At 41.1% G+C, this 14,649-nt stretch overlaps 1 protein-coding gene across 1 annotated transcript in view; it reads right to left on the minus strand.

The window, feature by feature from the left end:
- EGFR (epidermal growth factor receptor) overlaps positions 1–14,250 on the minus strand; it is a 406,644-nt gene extending 392,394 nt beyond the window's left edge. Inside the window, exon 1 of the mRNA XM_033930303.1 lies at positions 13,479–14,250. Within this exon, the coding sequence (XP_033786194.1) occupies positions 13,479–13,560 (82 nt within the window). The 5' untranslated portion in view covers positions 13,561–14,250. The remainder of the gene's footprint in view (positions 1–13,478) is intronic.
- Between the last annotated feature and the right edge of the window lie 399 nt (positions 14,251–14,649).

Below are 14,649 nucleotides of genomic sequence, written 5' to 3' on the forward strand. Positions count from 1 at the left end.
ACGCCTGCTCCAACTGGGACGGCAAAGCTGGTAATCGCCGTCTGCGTCGACGGCGAAGAGGCAGAGAAAGTAGGAAGAACGCCCCTCTGTCTTCCCCTGCGCTTCGGCATTGTAAAGGCAGGAAAAAAAAGGCAAGTAAGTAAATATTTTGCCGGTCGTGCAGGAGCCTCTCGCCGACACGACTTACTCCGTCGCCATCTTGGATTCTCTCTCCCCCCTGCCTCCTAATCAATAACATTCTTTAAATTCAAGAAAACCTACCATAAATCCCATTCCTATATACCTCATTTAATATTCAAATCAAAAAACCCTTCCCCCCTCCCCGATGTGCATTTTTAAGGGCGAAAATAATATTCAATCATTACAATAGTTTGTTAATGGTTCCCAAATCTCCTGAAATTTTCTAAAATTCCCCTGCTGTGTGGCTATTGTCCTTTCTATTTTATAAATGCGACATAAAGAGTTCCACCAGAAACTGTAATTAAGTCTCTTCCAGTTTTTCCAATTACTCGTAATCTGTTGTATGGTAATAAGTAGAAGCCTGTTATTCTTAGATGATATTTGGCTCTTAGCCCTCATTGACATGCCAAACAGCACAGTATCATAGGATAATGCCACTGGATTTTCCAACATACAATTTATTTGACCCCCATATTGATTTCCAAAAAGCAAGAATCAATGGACAATAGAATAACAAATGATCTAATGTCCCAGTTTCGAGATGACAGTGCCAGCATCTATTAGATTTAGAGCTATCTAACTTCTGTAAACGAACCAGGGTCCAAAATGCTCTATGTAACGGAAAAAAACAGGTTTGTCTCATAGATGCATAGATACATAGATACATCTCATCCTCCAAGACCAAATTTGTAAAAAAAAAAAAAAAATGTGATAAATCAAATCATTGTTGGTCGGCACTTTCAGCCATTCATTATACTATTGTGAGCATATACGCGATTATTGGCTACAAGTATGGAATATTATTTGCACCCTGTTGAGAATCAAGGAATCGCTAACATTTACCGCCCCTCTTTTACTGAGGTGCACTAACCAATTAGCGTGCGCTAAACGCTAACGCGTCCATAGACTAGCATGCACGTGTTAGCGTTTAGCGCGCGCTAACTCGATTAGCACGCACTAATCAGTTAGCGCACCTTAGTAAAAGAGGGCCTAAATGTCATTGTATTGGGCCATTTTTGACTTTAGCAGTCATTGTCTGATAATCAATCAGAATTATTGAGAATTTTGCTATATTTGGCCATTAAAGTTTCAAGTTTTCAAATTTATTAGGATTTTATATACCGCCTATCAAGATTATCTAAGCGGTTTTACAATCAGGTACTCAAGCAATTCCCCTATCTGTCCCGGTGGGCTCACAATCTATCTAACGTACCTGGGGCTATGGAGGACTAAGTGGCTTGCCCAGGGTCACGAGGAGTAGTGAGGGGTTTGAACCCACAACCCCAGGGTGTTGAGGCTGTAGCTTCAACCACTGCGCCACACACTCCAAGTTATCTTGAAACACTGGAGGGACGTATCAATGACAGAATGCATAACTTGGTGGAATACGGTTTGTTTAACTGCTAAATTTGAGCGTGTTTCTGCAGAAAGATTAATGCCTTAAATAAATTTAATAAAATATGGGAGCCATTAGAATCCTATAGTCATGCGCCTGCTAAACCATGTACATCCACACTGCCCGTTTTGAAGTATCTATGACAGCCTTAATGAGTAATTGTTAATTGGTATTGTTTTGTTTTATATTCTGTTGTTTTTTTCTTTACTACCTTTTTATTCATACCTATGACTCGTCATTTATATTGTGTCGAGATTCACATATGTATGATTTCTTTAAGGGCTCCTTTTACTAAGCTGCGTTAGCGTTTTTAGCGCACGCAGCATTTTAGCGCACGCTAAACCCGTGCTACGTGGCTAGAACTAACGCCAACTCAAGGCCGGCGTCTAGTGCGCGCTATTCCACGCGTTAATTCCCTAACGCGGCTCAGTAATAGGAGCCCTAAATGTCAATAAAAATGATTGAACTAAAAAAAAAAAAAGAATACCAATTTGACAATATAGCATTGGAGGACTTGACAAAATACTGCTGGAGGGGCCATGCTCACAGCTTTCAGTACCATAACACTCCTTCCCAACTGTACTAATGCTATTGTACATCTACTCTTATCACTGCTGTGCAATTAATTATGAAGGATCAGGGTGTACCATTCTTTTATTCCTATCAATCAGAGGTCTGCTTGTCTCCTTTCTATATTTTCCCAGCACTTATGTCATGGTGATTTGTACTAGGTAAATAGTTTGAGCGTTGTAGCTCTGAATGGCTGTACTTTAGGTAAAGTGAGTATAAAGGCATACAGTATGTTTATAAGCATGTAAAACCTTCTGTTACAGTACTAAAATCAATCAGTGGAACACATCATTCTATAACATGAGATGACACGTACCTCCTCTTTTACAAAGGTGAGCTAAGCTTTTTAGCGCATGCTAAATGCTAATGCGTGTGTGTTATCCTATGGACGCATTAGCGATTAGCACACGCGTTGATTTAGAATGTGCTAAATCCACGCTACAACGCTTAGCGCACCTTTGTAAAAGAAGGGGTTAATTTCTGGAAACACCCCTGACCCGCCCTTATCCTTTTCATGGCCACCCCCCCCCCCTTTGCATTGTTTGCTAGGAAATTTAGGCACCCATGTTATACAGGGATAGAGAACTCCGGTCCTCGAGAGCCGTATTCCAGTCGGGTTTTCCTGATTTCCTCAATGAATATGCATGAGATCTATTTGCATGCACTGCTTTCAATGCATATTCATTGGGGAAATCCTGAAAACCCGACTGGGATACGGCTCTCGAGAACCGGAGTTCCCTACTCCTGTTATAGAACATGGTATAGGGCAGAAGTGTGCATAACTCACAATTAGTACCAATTAAATGCCAATTAACTCAAATAATTGATTGTTGGCAACTAATTGACTGGCTAGTTTCTGCACACATCTGGGATCTGAGCCTAACTTTGAGCACCCTTATAAAACTGGGAAGTAAGCTATTATTCTGTGAAGACAGTTCCAGGCCGAACAGAACTCATGATTAGTGCATCATCCCTGCGACCTTTACTGAATTTCAGCTTCCAGCATATCAAAAGAACATAAACATTAACACCATTTTTTTCACACAATAATTCTAGTTCCTGCACTATTCATTGCACATCAGCAACATCATTATCCTACACCTATACCACATCACCCCCAAGTTTCAAAAAACTCCATTGGCTACCGATCGAGGCGAGAATTATATTCAAATTCGGGTGCCTACAAGACACTTTTCGGCACTTCACTCATCTATCTCCTAAAACACTTTGTCCTACAGGACAAACCCCGCCTCTCTCGCAAACCATTACTATTCGCAGTCCCAATTCAAAAGATTCCTTGAAAGGACATTAACCTTCCAAGCAGGAATCAGGAACAACACCCTAAGCGACCTCCTCCTGAACTCTCCGACATACCAATCTTTCAGAAAAGCAATGAAAACCCACCTTTTCAATAAATTTGATGGAATACCCATCCTTCCAAACCTACCCAACTCCCTTCATCATTTCCCCTATGCTGTCATATCCCGGTACCTATAGCTATACCTGTACCTTGTAATCACTCATTTGCTTCAATACTGTACACCGTCTTGAACTGAAAAGGTAGGGAAGGGGTAAAACGCCGACCTCACGGACCTGACGGACCTCGCGGATCTGAACCCGCACGTCCTTAAAAATCTGAGGTCCGTGCCGCCTGTAGTTAGTTTATGGCTCTGACAGACCTCGGTGACAATTTAGTGCTGACGGATCCGTCAGCGCTAAAATGTCACCGAGGTCTGTCAGAGCCAGAGACTAGTGCTAGTGCTGGAGTGGCTCCAAAACGAATCATTTAAACTGGTTTCCTGCAGCCCCAGTAAATCGGCTCTGACAGACCTCGGTGACATTTTAGCGCTGACGGATCCTAATATTTTTCCCTCCCTATGCTGAGACGGATCCGTCAGCACTAAATTGTCACCGAGGTCTGTTAGAGCCATAAACTAACTCCATGCGTTTTACCCCTTCCCGAAAAAGTATGACGGGATATAAATAAAGCTATTATTATTATCATTCCTTTCTTAATCATGAAAGAGTAATGACGTGTCACCAACTAAGCACCCTTGACCCTTCTTATTGCACTACCCTTCCTGCCTAGATTTGCTTTTTAATACTTGGATTTCTGTACCCAACTTCTATCAGTTGGGAGCAAGGATTTACACCAGGTTTTAGCAGCTGTGAGCCCTTGTGCCTAAAGTTGGGTGCTAGAATTCGCTCTATGCACTATCCTATACAGGTTTTTAGCTCCATGTGACCTTTCTAGAGTTGGCACTTAGCATGGATCTTAATGATGCCTACCTCTGGGTGCCATTTACTGTGTCCCCCTTAGTGCGCAATTTCGTGCCTAACTTTGCATGTGATCACTTATGCTTGCCAAAGGCTGGTGAACATACTCACAACCAAATGCTTTCAGTTATGCGCAGGATTGCAAGTATTCTATACCCGTGCACCTGCCCATCCATTGGCCACTTCCCCTTTGGAGTTATGCATGAGATAAGTTGGGTGCACAGCAGTGGCATGCGGTGAGAGCTTTCAGGGGATCAGTGAATCTCTACAGCCCTGTTGGTTTTTTTTTTTTTATTTTTACTTGATGCAGTTTGATCTGATGAGTAGGCAGCCCTGCTCAACTAGTCAAACTGCATCAAACAGAAAAGTAAACAAACAACAAAAAAGCAGGGCTCTTGGGCTGAGGAATCTCTGAACCCCAATGAAGGCCTTGACAGTATTGATCTGAATTTGACTGGCTGGTTGCCTGCTCAACCAATCAAATTCAGAGTAGTGCCCTCAGAGCCTTTAGGGGTGGGGCGAATCCCCTGAAGGCCCTGACTGCACGTCACTGTGCATAACTACTAATGACTGCTAATTAGCACTTGTTCATGCCTAAAATTGATTCTTAACACCTATTTAGCCGATTAGTTTACCTGAGGATCTGTGACCCACAATCCAAAATGCATGCTCAACTCTGGGTGAGCTATACAGAAACCGGGGGAGGGGCAAATACTTCCATAAACAATGTATCAGATCTTGTTGTTACCTTTAGTTCTTCAAAATAATGATAAATAACAGCTACACTGACAGAACAAGTCATTATATAATATCTTGAATATCCACAATCATAGCTATACAAGTAACCCTACAGTACTCTTCCATATTATAGGAGAACTGTAGAGACAGCATAGTAAAAATATGTATTTAAAAAAAGGCTGGGCCTGGCTGCTCTTCAGGATTTTATGTGTTTAAAGGAATTCATGCGCTTGGTACCATGTATGATTCTAGGCACTACAGCACGGGTGGCTGGCTCTTAGTAGCTTTTCTACAACATTTCCCTTATCCTCGAGAGGCTGGTGAGAAGAAAGAGGACTACACTAAGAGACAAGAAATGTGTACCTACGTAAGGTATATTAAGTCAGAAGTAATATTGGCAATCCTGTAGAAATTGAAAAGGTTCCAAAACCTGTTAAGTTCAGAAAACTGTTCTCTGGATTTACACAAGTTTATATTTCCAAGAATTTTAGCTATCATAAAAATTTATTTAATTGACTATCATATATCTGATGAATAAATGTCTTTCAGAGCAAATTTCACGCATGCTATGGCTACCCAACAAGGCATTATGGGCTCCTTTTACGAAGGTGCGTTAGGGCCTTAGCGCGCGCTAGCCGCTACCGCCTCCTCTTGAGCAGGCGGTAGTTTTTCAGCTAGCGGCACGCGCTAATCCGGTGCGTGCGCTAAAAACGCTAGCGCACCTTCGTAAAAGGAGCCCTATTTTTCTAGTATGAACTCATTTTTGAAAGAAATGTACTTAACATGTTTTGGAACTCATCTCTTCAATGCTCTCAGCTCTGATCCCATAATTTCTCCATGCTCCTGGAAGCAGTGCTGTTCAGAGCAGTGCCCTTACAGACTAACATCACTCGGTCCTCTTGAACCAATCAGATGCTACAAGCAGCATCACTCAGCCCACCTGAACCAATCAGATGCCAGTCTGTGTAATGCAGGCCCCAAGGAGAGTGAAGAGAATGCGGGGGATCTGCTTCAAAAATTCTGCAGATAGGAGGAGCAAAAAGGTCATTGGATGACTTTCAAACGCTGCTATGAAGACATTCTAACTTTCATGGTGGCGGTTTAATTCATTTATTACTTGAAAATAAATACCCTTCAACTATGAATTTGATGCAAGCTCTGTTTCATATTTGTTAACTACCAGTTACAGTTAGGACAATTCAAAACAGGGCACACCAGGCAGCTGAATAGGGGAATTGACACATGGTTATGATAGGCTACACTGGTGCAGATGCGATATTCTACAGACAGCTTTATTTAATTAAGTGTAATTGAATAAAAAGTTGTTAGTAAACCACAAAAGAGATGTGGTCTTTTTTAAATGATTATTATTATTAACAAAGCAAACAAGAAACCCACCAATAACTATAAAAGCATAGTCCAAAATGCAGGTTTGTGCATCAATCTGCTGCATGGTTGATTATGCCTTTGAGTCACAATTAAAAAAAAAAAAAAAAATAGTGCAAAAATTGCTTCCAGTACAGAGGGACCTTTTCCAAATGTAATAGTGCAAGAAATACAACTTTAGAGTCACCAAATATTGGTATATCCACACTGTAGAAAACCCCCATATAAAATGAAAAGCCAAAATTGTATGGGACTTTCAAATTCAAACAGAATGACATTTGAATGAATATGGTAATATCATGGTAATTAAAAATAATACTGTGATTTCTATTGACAATGTGGTTCCAGGAGACACAAGAATATAAGACAAAAAATTAAGTATTTACAAGACTCTGGAATAAGCCATGTTGGGTTATTCCTATTTTTGTAGGAGCTTTAAGCATCTTTACACCAAGGCTGGACCTTGAAATTTCAGATTTGAAAATACTAGACTTACAGAAAACAGCAGTTCAAGCTACATTCTGGATAATTCTGAAACTTCTGGGTGAAGCTTAAATTCTCCAGAGATACCAGACAAATCTTTGTTTGTGATATGTGCCAAATATCCAAACGAACCAATGGCATTCACCAGCATAATTGCTGCCACAGAACTAATTCAAAATTGTCTCATGGAAAGACTGAATACAGCAGTATCCAAACATTCTCCTGGTTTGGAAAAGAATGAAAATAAAAGAGAGAAAAGCATACAAAGCATGAATCATGGAATTATTTCCAACCGCTTTGTACAGTACATGTGTATAAGGAATCTTAGGGTTACCATATCATTCCAGAAAAAAAAAGAGGACGGATTGAGATATTTGGGTTTTAGTTCCATTGAAAGCAATGGAAGTGAAACCCAGATGTCTCAATCTGTCCTCCTTTTTCTGGAGTTATAAGGTAACCCGAAGGAGAATTCTGGAGTCATTTTGAGTTAAACATTATCAACAACACTCTCCAGGAAACATTTGGGCGCAATGGGATAAATCCAGCTCTTTTATTCTGGATATCACGGCACCTAAACATCTTATTAATAAACATAAAAGAAAATCACAGCCATGGTTTAATCAAGAACTTTTGACACAGAAACGACTCCTGAGACAGTATGAGCGACTTTGGTTAAAAACTAAACTAGACTTTTTAAAAACATTATCTCCTACAGCACGAAGTCATGTTTTGCTTGATAGATTTTAATTTAATTATGATTATGATTATTATTATTATTTTTTAGCAGTCCTGGGAGAGGGGAGGAGGGATGGTAAGAAAAGGGATGAACAAGTTGGTTATATTTATTTAAATGGTATTGCTACAATGTATATATAATGATTGAATAGTTATAATATTTGTATTATTATAATGTGTTGTTACAATATTTGAATCTACATTTGAAAACTAATTTAAAAAAATAAATATTGTTATGGAAAAAACCTAAACTAGATGAAGATAGATTAGCCTGGTGCAAGGGAGTAAAGGAATATAAGAAGAAAATAAAGGAAAAACGTAGGTTATTCTATTCAACAAAAATAGGTTCATCGAAGCTAAATATCAAAGAACTTTTTAGAATAGTATCATCTATTTCTGATGTCACTGATTTAACACTTGCCCCGCAAGTTAAGGCTCCGCCATCTCTAGAGATCGCTGCACATTTTGAGAGGAAAATAAAAACTTTGCGACAGTCATGCTTTATTCCATCCGATTTTGAGGTTTTGAACTCAAATGTACCTCGTTGTGCATGTTTGGCAGACTTGAATTGACTCTTTTAAGGCACCAACTTGGACTCGGTTTAAAAATTTATATCTAAAGTATGCTAAATCACCTTGTTTATTAGACTCTTGTTCATGGCTCATAGAATTCCTACGAGCATCGGAACTTTTACCACCACGGCCAACGATAAAAAGCGCTAACGTGGCATCATAAAAGGGAGCCTAAATTTTATATAATTTAATTCTCAGATGCAACAAAGTTTGCACACCTACCAAGGAGGAATGGAGTAGCTCAAGACAGTGCTTCCTCGTCTTTTTGTGGTCACGACACCATAATTGCAGCCAAATAAAATTTTGTGACCCCTACCCCCTAGGGTGCAGAACAATGACGTACCTATGGCAAACCCATTCGGGGCCCTGACTCTGCAATATTCTGTCATTAGGATTTAAATATTTGTAGTCTCTTCTTCTTTTTTGATCTCTTCATTTTTAAAATTTTGTTTTATTTCATCATGTCACACATTACATGCAGTGCTTCTTCACTTATTAATTAGGTATTTGACATGTTTGTTTGTTCTATCCTTGATGGTAAGTTGCTACTCTTAATTGTATTGGCTTTTTCAGCCATTGTTATTCCCTTTCCCAGAGGAAAATCAGGAAAAAAATATTCAAAAGACCAGTTTCCGTGAAAGAAGGCAAGTCACCTCACTGCCTGACTTTATCTATCTTCCTATACAGCACATATAAACTAAACTAAACTAAACCTTAAGTTTATATACCGCATCTTCTAGAAGCAGAGAGGGCAGAGAAGAGGTGAACTGATTTTACCAATGTCATCAAATGAGAAGTGGCTTGCATAGAAAAGGAATCAAATTGTTTATTAAATGACACTGCAGAGGATTTTCATGATTTTGCACTTCTGAATCTCATATACTTGATTTTTGTAGAAAGAATAGTAGCTTCTTTGAAAAGTTTTCTCTGCTCATGCATTTTGTAAAGCACTCCAACATGTCTTCAGACCCCTCCCTCCCCCCCACCAGGGGGCATTGGAGCCTGTTTTTAAGCACCTCTAAGTGGATTTATTCTGAGGATTTATTGGTAGGAGCAAGTTTGACCATGTGTCCCCACTGCTCAGAAAACTTCATTGGCTCCCAGGTCATCTGAGAATTCAATTTAAATGCATTTGTATTGTACTTAAGATTCTATTTGGCCTCTTTATTATTTTTGTCCCTTTGGAATGGAATGCACATAGATCTCATCTGGCTAGAAGTTCTCAAAAATTAAAACTCTCCTTTTCCTCTTTTAGGGGCAAAATTAAATCTATTAGGAACTTTAGTCACTCCTTCTTTAAAACTGACAGAGTTCTGAAACAACTTGTTGCTCTCATTAAGAAGCTTAGACCCCTTCTTATCTTTAAGACTGCTCTATTCGCCAAACATTTTGGAAATTAACTATTTCTACTTCTCCCAAACCAGTTTCTTCTCTGTTTTGTTCCTCTGTATTATTATTTTGATCTTAATGTTAACCAAGTCGAGCCCCATAGTTGTCAATGACCAATTTATAAAACTAAGTTTTAGTTTACCAGTAGTTTAGGGCTCATGACCACCAGGCTGGAGTTCAGATGATAGCAGCACAGACTACAAATCTCACATTGCATTGCAATGTAAGTTCCAAACCCAACTGGCAATAAATCTTCATTCCTTGACCTGGGTCACTTAGCAGCCCTCTTTCATCTCTGGATGCAAACTGGCACCATTAATTGATCTAGTCCTGAAATTACACATTACATACAGGGTCCTTGGTTCTGTTTGTTTGTTTAATGAATTATTTGCATATTTAGCAGGTCCTCCCAGTAAAGCCTCTGCATGCAATTGGCTAACTTAGGGGTAGGCAATTCCGATCCTTGAGAGACAGAGCCAGGTCAGGTTTTCAGGATATCTACAATGAATATGTATGAGATGGATTTGCATGCACTGCCTCCTTGAGATGCATTTCTATTTCATGCATATTTATTGTGGATATCCTGAAAACCTAACCTGGCTCCGGCTCTCGAGGACCAGAATTGCCTACCCCTGGTCTAACTCCAAGACAGGATCAAACCACCCTGAAAAAAGTGGAGCCCAACAACAGATCTAGCTTCTAGCTTTAGCAACAGCCAATATTTCTTTATTCCTCCACCTGACCACAACTGTACTTTAAGACACTTGTTTCTGCAAACGGGAAGGGGGCGAGACACCTAGTTGATTGCAAAATAGATCAGGCGCCCTAAATTATAAATGAAAAAGTGAGGCCATGTGTTCTTTCTAAAGGAAAAACTGTACCTTACACCATGCTGCCTTCTCCCAAATGCCTTTGTGAACTCTCTGACACACTGGTTGAATCTGTAATAATGCAAAACATTATGACCTAGGTAAGGGCTATCATTAAAGGATGTTTCTGCTGCATGATGCAGCAACAAATGACCTCATTTTATCTCGTCAAAATGTTTGCCCCTCCTTTTCCATTTACCCTGGAAGGGTGGCTGACAGAGGTGGATGGCTTTAAGCAACTTTTACTATTCCTGTTGGCAAATCTCAGTTTTGTTTTGTTTTTAATCAAGACTTGTCTGCTAATCTAATCTAATCTAAACCTTAAGTTTATATACCGCATCATCTCCATGAGAATGGAGCTCGACACGGTTTACAAGAACTTAAAATAGTGGGTAGAGAAGAAGAAAAAGGATTACATGAACTTATGTGTAGAAGGGGCGAGAGAAAGGGGGGAAGGATAGAGCTACAATTTGCTGAAAAGCCAGGTTTTCAGTTGTTTGCGGAATAACTGAAGGGAGCTCAGGTTCCGCAGCGGGGTGGTGAGGTCTGCTGCTAATTTAAAAAGGGGGGGGGGAATATATATTCATAAACTTTATTGATTTTCAAAAAAGTTTATGAATATACATGTCCAGGGTGGGTGGGGTTGGGGGATACTTTGATCTATTTATGGTTGAGGGTAATTGTTGGGTGTATAATGGGGGGGGGGGGGGATATATATAATTGATATATAATATAATTTGATAGAATATTAAGTGCTGTTAAAGTGTAAAATGTTTTTATTAATTATGTTGCACCTATTGTTAGTTTTAAACTGGATAAAGAATTTTTAAAATATAAAATAAAAATGGGGGTGAAATCACCGACACTCTTCTATGCATTTTTTTTGTGAAACCAAAGGAAGGCTGTGTGCAGTGATCATGGCTGTTCATCCATAGTCTATCAGCATCCTAAACAAGCTAGGAGGCAGAGCCAGCACTGGAGGCACAAAGAGCGTGCTCCAAACAGGAGTGCCCTGTTCCAAACTGGTTACACTGGCAGTCGCTCTTATCCCTCAGCCTTCCCTGCTCTTGCCTCTCACTCAGGACTGGCTTCAAAACAGTTTATGTTAAGATGCATAAACACAGCAGTTAAAGTCAACTCCCCAGAAGAAGAAGAAGAAAAAAAAAAAAAAGCTGCATATTGACAACAGGTATCAACTTGCTTGATGGAACGCAATCCTCTTGCTTCGTGCAATTAGATCTGGCGTGTCTGGTTCCAGGAGCAGATTTTTTTTTTTTCCCCTTAATTGTGTGGAATCACAAAATGTTTTCTGTGCAGTGAAAAAAAAAATCCCGAGTAAACTTCGCAGCCTGCAGGTATAGGCACGTGCAATGAGGGCTTGGGCACCCGCAGCACTGCGTAAACCACTTCACTTTGCCCACCAAGGGATGATTTGTGTTGAGCTTAGCACTCGCGGTACTCTTTGAAAATTTAAAAGCTGCTATATAACTGCTTATCTTTCAAGGACAGAGGTTTCAGTTTCCCAGGCTCCTTCTTAAAACCTTACCTACCACACATCCCGACACCTGGAGGTCAGAGGAAGGGAACCCTATCTAATCCTGAAACCATATATTTGGCATCCCTGTGACTCTTATGGCTCTGGAAAAGTAGTGTATCCCAATCTCCGGTTACAGAATCTATCATTATACTTTGGAAAACCAAAGCATCGGTGCAAAAAAAAAAAAAAAAGGAAAAACCGGGCAAGACGATGCAGAAAACCAAAGCTACAGATTCCTAAGCAAGGATCTTCTAAGAAGCAAAGGAAATGTGACAGCTAGGACAGCAGTCGTCTGCTCCACGTGTTTTGCCCTCCCAAATGTGTCTGCTTGGCATGGGAATTCGCTGGCTTGGGTGCCACAACCGTGCAACTGCATTTCATTTGGTACAAAAATATGTTTTCACTATACGCTCCTCACAGCTGTTTCCTTAGATCCCTCAATAATCCACAGGATTTCATTTCATGCTCCAGTTTTGGGAGATGTCATACTTAAAAGTTCATGTTTCCAAGAACTGCTCCTTCTTGTAAAAAAAAAAAAAAAAAAAAATTCTCAGTCAGAGTGAAGAGCACAAATCTGTTTTCGGGGTTCAAATACTACAACATATATTTGCAAATATCTCTTAGGGCTATATTAGGACCAAATCACCCCTCCCCCCCCCCCACCTCATACACTGAGTAGACAATATAGTATCTACTCTACTGCATCTGCTCAGAATTAATGCTAGCAAGACTCCCATTTATATATATATATATATATATATATATATATATATATATATATATATTTAGTATATATATAAAAAGGTGCAACCAGATTGACAGAGATGATAAAGGAACGTCAGATTTTCTTTCAGTTTGCCATTAAAAAAATAAAAGAAATCCTGTACACACCTTTGCCTACAGCTCCACATATGATTTCAAATAGTAAAACAATCCTTCAACAATAGCTAAAGTTTCTCTCCCCCCCCCCCCAAAAGGAAATGAATTCCATATATTCCCAAAGCCTACAAAAAGTTCCCACACCAGCAAAGAGGACTGACGTAGCCCGAGAATCAAGTGTGTGGACGAGCTACAGGTTACCTTTCTTCCTGATTAGAAAAGCCTAAGCCAAGAATTGCCAATAAAGCCTTAAGAAGATCCCTCCCCCTTCCCAGAGGGAAATCAGGAAGAGATTGTGCCGTTTCCCTGAAAGAAGGCAAATCAGATCACTGCCCCCGGTCAATCCTTGCAGGGTCACATAGGAGCCCCCCCCCCCTCCCTTCCCGGGCATACCTGTGAGCCCTGCCACAGCCTCATAGCACAGAAGCTCTCTTGGACGATAAGGAATCAAGATTTCTTCTTCTTACCTTTCTTTTCCTCCAAGGAAGCGTTGAGGCACAGCTGGCCGAAGGCGAACAACAGTAGAAGGGCAGCTCCCCCGGCCCCCATAGTCGCCACGGATGATGGAGACCCCCCCCCCCAAGCACTCGTGATACTAAGGGACGTACAGGTGCTGCCAAAGCACAATCGTCCTCGGCTCGGTTCCTTTTCTTCCTCCTGCTGGTCCCCCCCCCCCTTTAGTCCAGCCTCAGGGATCCCTCACTGCTTCCTCGGGGCTGCTGCTGTTATACAGCCCATGCTTTGGATGGAAGGAGTCCAGGGAGGGGAGGAGACAAGGTAGTGAATGGAGGAGGAAAAGAATCTTTCTTTTTTTTTTGGGGGGGGGGGCGTAATCCGGTCGGCGCTTCTTTTCAGACAGTTTGCTGTCTCCGGGGGGTTGGGTTTCCAGCCCTCTCTCCGAGATAGGGAGTGAATGAATGACAGATCCGGTCCAGGTCTTCCTGCCGCACCACCCACGAGTTGCAGAAGTTTGACAGCTCGGACGGGACGCAGAGCCAGCCGGCCGGCCAGGTCACGAATCGGGGCTCAGGGCACTTGGAGGTTGCCCTACTCCACACCCAAACACTCGAAAGGGACTTTGCTGGATCACCAAACAGCGGCTCCCGCTTAGCCTGCTTCCCAGTTTTTCACACGCCAGGCTCGCAGCTGCTGTTGAAACTGCTCGGGGCACGCCCCGCGCTACCGTATTAACCTGTGTAATCGAGCATTCCTATTACCTGCAGTGCGCATAAACCGCACGCTTTTGCCTGTCCTGGCTGCACCGTATACATATTTTTTTTTTTTTAAGTGTGCTTACTTCAGTCTCGCAATCGACAAGGCAACCTCAAAGGGGTTGGGCTTCCAACAAAAGAAAAGAGGGATCGGAGGAGGAGGAGGGGGGAATACTATAGCTGGCTGGGACCCAGGGCTTGGCCAGTGTGGAGACTGGGAGAGGAAGCTGCTGACCAGTCTGCAGCCCTTTTGGTTTGGATCGGATATCTGTCAGCCACCCACGAGGAAATGCAGCTGACGGAGGCCACTCTCCCCTCCCCCCTTCCATAACAAAATAATCGCAAAACCAGTAATTTTTTTTTTTTTCATAATCCTTTACTTTTTAAAACAAAATATTGCATGGCATGCTATTGCGTTCAGTCAGTT

This window comes from Geotrypetes seraphini, chromosome 2 (assembly GCF_902459505.1).
Source record: "Geotrypetes seraphini chromosome 2, aGeoSer1.1, whole genome shotgun sequence".
Taxonomy (NCBI): Eukaryota; Metazoa; Chordata; class Amphibia; order Gymnophiona; family Dermophiidae; genus Geotrypetes; species Geotrypetes seraphini.